This window comes from Quercus suber, unplaced genomic scaffold, assembly GCF_002906115.3.
Source record: "Quercus suber isolate HL8 unplaced genomic scaffold, Cork oak 2.0 scaffold_26, whole genome shotgun sequence".
Taxonomy (NCBI): Eukaryota; Viridiplantae; Streptophyta; class Magnoliopsida; order Fagales; family Fagaceae; genus Quercus; species Quercus suber.
Genome location: NW_027069491.1, coordinates 1,542,819 through 1,553,374, shown reverse-complemented (window position 1 = coordinate 1,553,374; position 10,556 = coordinate 1,542,819). Strand labels below are relative to the sequence as shown.

At 33.8% G+C, this 10,556-nt stretch overlaps 1 protein-coding gene across 1 annotated transcript; it reads right to left on the bottom strand.

Moving 5' to 3' along the window:
- Nucleotides 1-2,215: 2,215 nt before the first annotated feature.
- LOC112001071 (CBL-interacting serine/threonine-protein kinase 7) lies at nucleotides 2,216-3,908 on the bottom strand. The gene has a single exon (XM_024033236.2). It carries the CDS (start codon nucleotides 3,820-3,822, stop codon nucleotides 2,521-2,523), a length of 1,302 nt encoding a protein of 433 aa, XP_023889004.2. The 5' UTR covers nucleotides 3,823-3,908; the 3' UTR covers nucleotides 2,216-2,520.
- Between the last annotated feature and the right edge of the window lie 6,648 nt (nucleotides 3,909-10,556).

Sequence of the window (10,556 nt, the reverse complement as noted above, 5' to 3'; positions counted from 1 at the left end):
TATTAGGTTAGGAAAAATGGTGTTTTTCTTAGCCTAGGATTGGTAATAAAATCAAATAGAGTCAGGTGACTAATCATACCTTAGAAAAAACCCAATGATTGGTGGTGACTTCACTTACCTTTGTAACCTCATTAAAATTAACTTATTTTCTAGTCACACACTAGAGGTATACCCTTTTTCACAGCACTCGAGCTCCTAAGCTCGCAACTCTGCAGGTGCACGCGAGCGTCGTTGTGATGGGTGGTCGAACCACCGCAAGGCATTGACAATGATGCTTTCTTTCTTCTCACGGTGATTTCTATTTCTCAACTCTCCCTCTCTACCTCTCTCTCATCCTAAGCCGCCACACAGAATGTCATACTAACAGCTCCAACGATTAATCCAAGGTTATATTGACGGCATTGGTAGGTTTTAAGGTTTTCTTATGGGTTCTTTTTTTTTTTTTTTTTTTTTTTTTGGGTTTGCTTTTGATTTGATTTTGTTTTTGTTGATTTTGAGTTAGGTTTGTGATGGGTTTTCCGGTAGGGTTTGTGTTGATTTTGAGTTGGTTCTAGGATGGGTTTTCTGATGGGTTTGAATTGATTTTAAGTTGGGGTTGGGATGGGTTTTCCGATGGCTTTTTTGTTTTGGGATGGGTTTTCCAATGGCAGCAAGCTCTCTATGGTAGTGGCAATGATGATGGCTTCGATTTAGGTTTGGGTTGATGGGTTTTTTTGTTGAATTGGATTTTAAGCTGTTGAGTTTTTTGTTGATTTTGGGTTTGGTTTGATTTTCTTTTATTTTTGGTTGATTTTATGATTGAAATATCATGGATTGTGATGAATTGTGGTGTTAGTTAGGCAGTGTTGGGTGGATTTGCAATAAACTAGGGATGGACACAAACAAAAAAGACAAAAAGAAAAGGAGAGAAATTATTAAAATATTGTAAATAAAGTTATAATAACCATGTATATTTTGTATATTTATAAAGGTTTAGAAAGACAAATATTGGTGTTTTTTGTGCCATATTGTGTAAGTTTTTACACTTTTTGCATTTTACAATGACTTATGCAATTCCACGTATGTTTGGGTTAATATTTCTTCTCCCTCACAGCTGGTGGACCGTGTATTTTTCCGTCTTATAGGCACTTTCCTAGTGCATACATGTTGACATGACCTGTCATCTAGATATTGCACAGGAAACTGATCTCGGTTTCTTCATGCTGCAAGTCCCATATAAGTTTGCTGCTGCCTTCAACTGATGGTAAGTACGAACTAGTAAGTACAGCAGACATTCTGCTTATCATCATTCAAAGGAGCTGAGGGCTACAGTGGTGTGCAAGGAATATCCCTTATTAGGATGAGGCACACATGTGGAGGACAGATAAGCTCTCAAATTTGACAGAAATGCTCACTAGAATTAAGTAATCTTAAAAATTTTAATATTTTTTTAAGTAATACGTCTGCCACAAATTATTTTACAACATTTTTACAAATTAATGATGTGATTATCTTTTATTAGTTTTGATTTAAGCCCATCAATAATATTATTTTTTTCATTTACTAATAACTATTCATCACATTAATAGTTTGTAAAAAATTTTGTAAAAAAATTTGTATCTCTAGCAATTCTCTTTTTTTTTTTTTTTTTGTTTTTTGTTTTTGTGTTGGTGTGTGTGTAATTTTTGCAATATAAACAAATATTGGTCAGCACAATTAATCGGTTTTCATAGCATGACATTATAATAATTGACAACTAAAACAAAACCTGCCTTACATAAACCTTCCCTAATAACGTCTCTAATATTAACATGGCCTTTGCCGGCCAAATTAATCCCCAACTTTTATTTTTATTTTTTTATATAAGATAAAATTTATATTCTAACATAATCTAAGTGTATATATAATATAAAACTTTCTTTAAAATACTTGAATTTCGGCCTTTTTTTTTCCCGTCTCACCACGCTAAAAATGTGTTATACTTTCTTTTTTTTTTTTTTTTTTTTTTCTTTGGTGCACTGCAGCACTCTGTACTTGATCTCAAGGTTCCAGACTTCCCAGTTTTTAAGGCAAAGCATGTAAGATTTTTAATTACAGTAAAACCTATTACACATACCGTTTGGCACATACATCCATATATACCGGTGAATTTAAATTGAAATCGTGAGTTGAATACGCCAGAAGTAAATTGCATCTGTTATTAACACTGCCCTTTTAATAACATATATGTAGAGAATGACAAAAATGAAAACTGGACTTTAGCATAAAACCAGAAGTAAATGGCAAAGGAACAAAAGAGAGATTACTAGTATTTTAATATACTAAACCTACTGATGAATTTGAAATTCATGTACAAAACCATTAATTAGATCAACCAACAAAACAAACCTTCAAAATCTTAAATCTTGCCTAATAAATCTAAGTAATTTGATGTACAAAGATCAACCCATTTTCCCAACATCATCATGATATAAACAACAAAAGTGTCTCAACACTGTGTTCTACCACCTCCGGCAAAATCAATTTTCCTTTGAAAATTTTTCACATTACATTAACATCATTGTTGTGCCAAGCAACAACAATGTCTTTGTCTTCAAACCCAGCCTTCAAATCCTTCCATTGATGCTCCTCAAACTCAACCCCACCCTCCACAACTTTCACCTCCACCAACACCAATTCAGGCGACATTTCCACCACCCCAACCAACAAAACCACCCTCCCTTTCCCCAACCCTACGCTACAACCATTTTTCCCTTCTTCTACTCTATACCCTAATCTCCCAGCCACTTCTCTCACTCTCTCTCTCACCACCTCCCCTTTCACCTTCGACGTAAACAACAACCTCTTCTCTCCCTTCCTACACGCCGTCGTTTCCATAAACAACCCGGACAAATCCAACCCAGAAGACAACGATATAATCTCAAACGCATTCGTACACGACATGTTGTACTCGTACTTCCAACTACTCGATTCAAACACACTCTTCTCTGCCACTGGTCTCGACGATTTCTTAAACCACGAGTTTTGCATGAGGCTCTCGATGCTCAATCTTGTATCGGGATTCGGATCCAGAAGCTGAAATATAACGTGGCGCGCCGACTTCGAAAACCAATCTGGGAACTGATATTCTCGTCGATGGATTTTCTTGTACATCGTAACAATGTTACTGTCATCGAACGGAAGATAACCTGCGAGAAACACAAAGAGAATAACCCCACAAGACCACGCGTCGGCTTTCGAGCCATCGTAGCCGCGCCGCCGACAGACAACCTCGGGAGCCGTATAAGCCGGGGTCCCACAAGCCGTATGAAGCAAGCCATTTTTGAGCTGTTCGGGCAAAGCCGAGAGACCGAAGTCGGAGATTTTGAGGTTTCCGTCTTTGTCCAACAGGATATTCTGCGGCTTCAAATCACGGTGAGCGACGCCGTTTTTGTGACAAAAGCTTAGAGCCGAGACGAGCTGGTGAAAGTATCGGCGCGCGGCTGGCTCGGCGAGTCTGCCGCGGCGCGAGATTTTGGAGAAGAGCTCGCCACCGGCGGCGAGTTCTACCACGAGATAGATCTTGGTCTTCGTGGCCATGACTTCGTGGATTTTAAGGATGTTTGGGTGGTCGTGGAGTCGTTTCATGGCTAACACCTCTCGGATTATCCGAGGTTCCATTGCGGCCTCAACGGTTTTCGACTTGTCGATGATTTTAACGGCCACAGAGGTGTCGTCTTTTAGGGACTGGGCCTGGTAGACCTTGGCAAAGCTGCCACGGCCCAGTAATTTGCCCAATTGGTATTTGCCAAGAAGAGTGGTGGATGGTGGTGGCGGCGGAGGCGGCGGTGGCACCCCTTCCATGGTGGTGGGTGGGGGGAGAGGTGGAGAGTTTTAAGAGGTAGTGGAAAATGCAAAAGAGTAGGCCACAATGCACATCAATGCTTGAGATTTTGCTTTTATAGCTAGGTTGATAAGAGAGAGAGAGAGAGTTCTAGGAGAGTTGTTGGCTACCACTGGCATTTGTTCAATTCCAGGGTTGCTTTTTACTTGTGTTTCCCAAATTACCCTTTTAGTTTTTATTTTCTCATTTGTTTGTGTTTTTTTTTTTTTTTTTTTTTTTTTTTCCAAACTGTTTTTGTTTTTCCTTTAAAATCCCACCGCTCATAGGTCTTTGGTTTCCATACTTAAGGGAAAATGTTTGAATCAAATTGGTGGATTCAGTTTGATATTTTTGGTGTTTGCAATCGGACCTGACTAGACATTTATCTACTTTCTTGCTAGATAAGAATATACTTACAAAATTTTTTTTTTTGAAAAATTGAATTTGTAATTCGTCTTTCTACCCATGTTTGTTTGTTTTTTTTTTTTTTTTTAAACAAACTCAGACGTAGATTCTGAGTCAGAAATTTATACACCTAAATTGTAAAACAGGAAATCCTGTCAATTTTTCTCATAGTTAATTGAAATTTCTTATTTTCAAGAGAGGGGAGGATTAAATTTTAAAATCAGTGTGTAAATGCTTACTAGACACCATGTCACAATCATTATCACTATCTCTTTTTGTTGCTAAACATTATCACTATCTCTTAGTCATTAGTTGTAGATTTACATTTATTCACATTCATTGAAACATAATCTTTGTATATTCATAGGTTTTCTATCTATAAATCAAAAAAATTTCTTTTTTTGGAAGTGATATTTATTTAATAAAAATTCTAAAATGGACCTATAACATGGAAGAAGCATTTAACTTAAACATAACATTTTTTTAAAAAAAATGAGGAATAGGAATTGCAAAGAAATAATTTTGTCAAACTCCTGTTCTAGCAATATTTAGCCAATTGCCCTTTTTTTAATCTCAAGTTGGGGGCGCATAAAGAAAGTGAAAACCGCGGAACACGAAAAGAAAGATGGCTTGAGTTGTGAAAGGTACTGCCACTAAAAACAATTAAGACCATAATGCCAAAGCTTTGAATGGCGTAAACAAAAATATCAACACTGTTTCTTCTATTTAAAAAGTAAAAAGCTGCACAATCATCGTTAATAAAGTTAGAAGGTGATGATTTTTTTTGCTTATTTAAATCCTAAAAAATTTTATGGAGCGTCTAATCAAAGATTAACTGGCTATCACTAAAAAGCAAAGCTTGGATTAGTCAGAGTCAGAGAGATTTTTAGCGGACCATAATGGGTGCAACTTGCATGGCCTGGCCAACCCCACATCACCTCACCTCACCGAACCTCAAAGTCAGTCGAAATCACCAGGTGATATCATGTTATATCACGTTTCTCCTATTAAAATATTCACGGGGTCTATTGCAGAAACTTCGTGTCTTTTTCTTTATACAAAAGGTCAGAGTTGTCAGACTAAAGACTCACACAAAGTTCACGAGCTAGAGTAATAGATTAGAATATAGCATATTTGAGTCAATTGCATTTGTAAAAGACCAAGGGTGTTTCAGTCATTAACTGTATGAGTGTAGAGTTTGGTAGACTACTTGCACTTGCTGCGCCGTAGAATTGTTGAGAGAGAGAGAGAGAGAGAGAGAGAGAGACTCCTGAAATAGGAAATAGTAAAATATAGGGTGGGGTCCGCAATTTCCCAAATTGAAAGGGCGGGCCGCGGGAGAAACGAGGTGTGCGTTCTCTTGACGGGTTGTAGTTTGATCATTGATGTACTATAATTAGGGCAGGGGGGGCAGTTTGGCACTTGCACACTTAGCACTTGCACTCTCTTCGCATCACAATTGGACTAAAGTTTACGGTGGTAGGCATTGCCATGTGTACAAACCAGTTACCGTTGTTTATTCTAGACTGGGTCCATCAGACAAGTCAATGGAGTTTTTCTTTTTATAATTTGGAAAGAAACATTTGAAACCATACAAATTTTGTAGATTCTCGAGATACTCAAAAGAGTGAGAGATTGTGCCGCTTTCACCCATCAATATCATGCGCCCATATGAAAACAAACATATATTAATATGCACTTTTGGAGAAGATTAATACAGATAATTGGATAGTATTTTTTTTTTTAAATGGAAACAAATTCCCTTTTCTTTTCTTTTTTTTTCTTTTTTTTTAGGCTTTTGTCGATGGTACGTTAGGGAAGAATTTATATAATCCCACTACATTGGGAAAAAATAATAACACTCTAATAATAAACAAATATTTCTTTAATTGAATGTTGTGTGATTCTTTAAAAAAAAATTGATAGAATATAATTAAAAAATTTAACCTTTTTTTTCAGAAGAATTAAATAACTTAACCTATGTTTTTAGAAGAATTAAAAACTTAACCTTAATTTAACCAATGCATTAACGAGACATTTTTTTTAATAAATAAATGTAAATCTAGTTGCTATGATGGTTTTTTTTTCTCCTCTTCTCTTAAAAGGCTAGGAAAATTTTTAGATTAGAGTACGTCTGGTTGGAGTGAAAATTTGGTGAATAGAAAATAAATGAGAGAAAAATGAGGAAAAAATAGTTGGAGTGGCTGTATAGTTGGGAAGGGAATGAATGAGAGAAAATTGGTGGGGCTCAGCTGTTTTTTCTAGAGTCCACCAAAACTCAGTCTCCCCAAATTGGGGAGATTATAAGGGGTAAAACAAGGAGGCTCCTTCTTGCATTTGGACAAATATACCCTAGTAGCAGGTACATTCTAAACGTTTGGGGAATAGGGCCTTTTGTTGTGGGTCTTTTATGGACGTTTTGATCCTTTTGGCTCTTTTTCTGGAGGTTTCCTCCTTTTCTTTTCTTTTTTTTTCTTTTCTTTTTTTTTTTTTTTTTGGGAGTGCTCATATGTTTCTTTTCTCATCTTTTTTTTTTTTTTTTTTTTTGGGAGTGCTCATATGTTTCTTTTCTCATCAGTTTTGGTTGGTTTTTGTTTTTGTTTTTTTTGTTTTTTTTTTTAAAGCTTTGGATTAGTTTCTTATTCTATTTTATTTTATTTTTTTCATTTTAATGAAGTGCCCATTTATACACAATTTTTTAAAGTATATAATTTTCTACTTTTTATTTTATTTAATAGGGACATGATGATAATTTTACACAAACTCTATTTACAATCCTTTCATTTTTCATCTCAACCAAATAAAAAAAAATTCCATCCCTTCACTTTTCTACCCTCCCAACCAAACACAAATGAGGGAAACTAATATATTTTCTATCATTTCACTTTTCCATTATCTCTCCATTTTCTACCCTACTACTTTTTCATCCTCTCAACCAAATAAACCCTAATTGTCTTTAAAAGAAAGCATGCACTATTTTCTTTCTTGTTTAATAAAAACATAACATCATTAGATATTGTATGGACTACAATTTAGTGATGTTTTTGTTTAGGTTATTCCACGAAATCCATGATAAGGGTATTTCAATGAAGAGCTGGTTAAGACCTAGAGTTTAATACTTTTACTTGTGGATTTTGGGTCAAATTGATGAATTGTATAGAGTTTATAGCTGTTATGGGTTTTTTTTTTTTTTTGGCTGGCTATTATGTTTACATATTAGGAAAATGTCTCCGAACATTTTCATTTGTTCAAAACTATCGTATTTATAGTTTTGTAAGATTGCTATATACTTTTTGCTCAAATAAAAAACTTATTATGATATAAACATCCCAGGAAGCTTGTAACTCAATAATCTTACTCAATTCTTTCCTTCAAGAGGATTTGGATTTGTATTCCTCCCATTTATAGCAAGAGAGGGGAAAAAGATATACTAACATATATACACATATATGTATTTTGCTCACACAACCTCTCTCAATTTAAACACAACCTCTCTCTCCCTCTCTCTCAAGTCTCAACCACAACATTCAACAACCCTCCCGTGAAAACCTTGTTGTCCAAATGACATCACTTCTTCCTTGTTATCACCATGTCCATCAGTCCATGATCGTAATGTCTTTTAAAAGCTTTTCTCTCCAATGATATGAAGTTGATATTGGAGCTCATCGTTGATCCATTCCTTTACATGAATTTCGTTGCCATCATGTGATTGGAAAAGCAAAATAATGAGGTGGTCCCGTGCAATGAATTGATGGCCGAGGTTTACTTCGAGCACAAGGAGCTCAAGGCCAAGGTCACAACTCTGTTCCTTGTCATATAATGCTAGTGATATAAGTGTTTGATACCGATATTTGTGTTATCTTCTCCCAAAGTTAATTAAATTAAATCATGTGCTTAATTAGTTGATTAATACAATCACATGATTTTAAATTAATCAAGTAACCTAATGCCTAAGTTATATATACACGCACATGTTTACATTGAATCAAATCTAACTTTATCCCATTAAAAAAAAAAAAAAAAATCAAATCAAATCTATGCACCTTATATACACACACACACACACACACATATATATATATATATTTTGAGGAACATCTTTATCTTTGTTATTATTTATAAATCAATAATTAGGAGAATGAAAACGCTATAATTGGAAATGCAAAAAAAAAAAAAAAAAAATATCAATTGAACTACAAGGCTCTTACTATACACCTTATAATTTTGATTTAACTGCATTATTTATGAGACGTTGTCTTTAAGATAAATTTCGTTCATAATTGGTGGAGTAGGGCCTTAAGGCCACTAGAGGGAATTAGATTTGACATCAATCCCATATCATTGTCTTAAATTTGGAAAATATTATGTATAATTGGAAGAGTTGAAAAATAATATGTTTAGGTAAAATAACAAATAATTCCAACATAAGCAAGGAGCCTAATCAACGATTGCTATCTTTGATAATTGCTAGTTCATCATTATTATTGTAAACTAATAATAATAATAATAATAAAAGAACAAAACAAAACAAAACAGCGTGACATCAAGGATCACGTGATACTCTTAAAAAAAAGTTATAGTCTAATTGTAAGACATTTTTTATGGTGTATGCGTGGTTTGAAACTTATCTCTCACTTCCCCACTATCTACTTATAAATACAAAATTAAAAATATTTGTGACATCTTTTTATGAAAGAACTGTAAGTCAATAATTTTAAATCATGTTACCCTATAAAATAAAATTATATATATATACACACACACTATTAGTAATAAGATTCCTTATTTGGGTTTTAATATTTTGTGTATTAACATACTTTTACAAAAATTCTTAGACTCTCTAAAATACTCATATTTTTCTAGTTAAATAATTTTAAATTAAAAAACAAAAATTGTAGCATTAAAATAAAAAAATTAGTTAAAAGAGTAATTTACTATTCTTAAGTTTTAGGCTTTTTCCTTTATCTTTTCCATTTAGCTAGAACACTGTTGATCTTTTTCTCATTTTTAAACATTTTTTCGTGTACCTCTTTTTTAATACACACGATTATTTATATATCACTTTTATAAATAACTGTGTGTACAATGAATCACAATAACTACATCCTTAAAGTACGTGTTAGTGTCTTATACGCTTATTGATAAATCTGTACAAATGATATTAGATTAGATTAATCACGCTTTGCCATCTGATCATGTTGTGAAAAAGTGTGAAATATTCACGGTAAACGGAGATCATTTAATTTTAAAATATAAGCAATCTTGAATCTTGATAAGTTGATGGTATGCGGAAATGATTATCATTCTTCCTAGTTCCTATATATAAAAGAATATACCTTTAGACTTTGGATATCCCAAATAAGTGCTGATCAACGATTCCTTTTTCTACTGGTGGCTAATTAGTTAGGTAGATCAAGGAGGCACTTCAATTAATTGATAGTCGAGGGAGACAGATGTTTTTGGAAGTATTGTTTACCTCATAAAAATTAAGATATCAAAATCACCTACCATAGTAAAATACAAGTGGGAATTTTATATTCTAGTTAGGTAGATCAAGGAGGCACTTCAATTAATTTATAGTCGAGGGAGACAGATGTTTTTGGAAGTATTGTTTACCTCATAAAAATTAAGATATCAAAATCACATAGCATAGTAAAATACAAGTGGGAATTTTATATTCTAATTTGAGGCATAGACCTTACCATTTCACTTGGATTTATTGGACGGCCTTCTTTATTTGGATCAATAAGTGCAATAACAACACATTATTAGATGCCAAAGTGCCTAGTTGGACCATGGAAATCAACTTCACACTATAAAAAGATCAACAATAACTTTGCTTAATTTTGTACCATAAGACAAGCTAAACAAAGCTAGAAGCTTTTTTCTCATAATTTTTTTTTTTAAAAAAAAGCTAGAAGCTTTTTAGGCAAAACAGTGTGCCGCAAAATAGAGGAAAGGGACTCTTATGTCGGCACAAATAGCAACTTAAAAGCAGCAATGTGTACCAAAAACTTTGCACTTAACTAGTTAGCACATTTTGGTATTTTCGACAAATACATTCAAAATTTAAATCTATCCTCAAACTTATCAAAAACTAGTCATGCTCATCTTAATATTAAAAACTAAAAATTAAAAAGAAAAATGAACTACCAAAAGTGCCGATGCTTAAACAATTTTTTTTTTCTTTTTTATGGGACTCTTTATTAGTGGCATTTCATGCATCAGTTTTATTTAGCATCCTTTTATACTTTATGACTCTCACTTGTGGATGAGTCCACAGAAACAAAATATTGCATCTAGCTGATAT

What these genes read in the sequence shown, in the direction of transcription:
- LOC112001071 (XM_024033236.2), bottom strand. Translation starts at nt 3,822, where the DNA reads ATGGAAGGGGTGCCACCGCCGCCTCCGCCGCCACCACCATCCACCACT.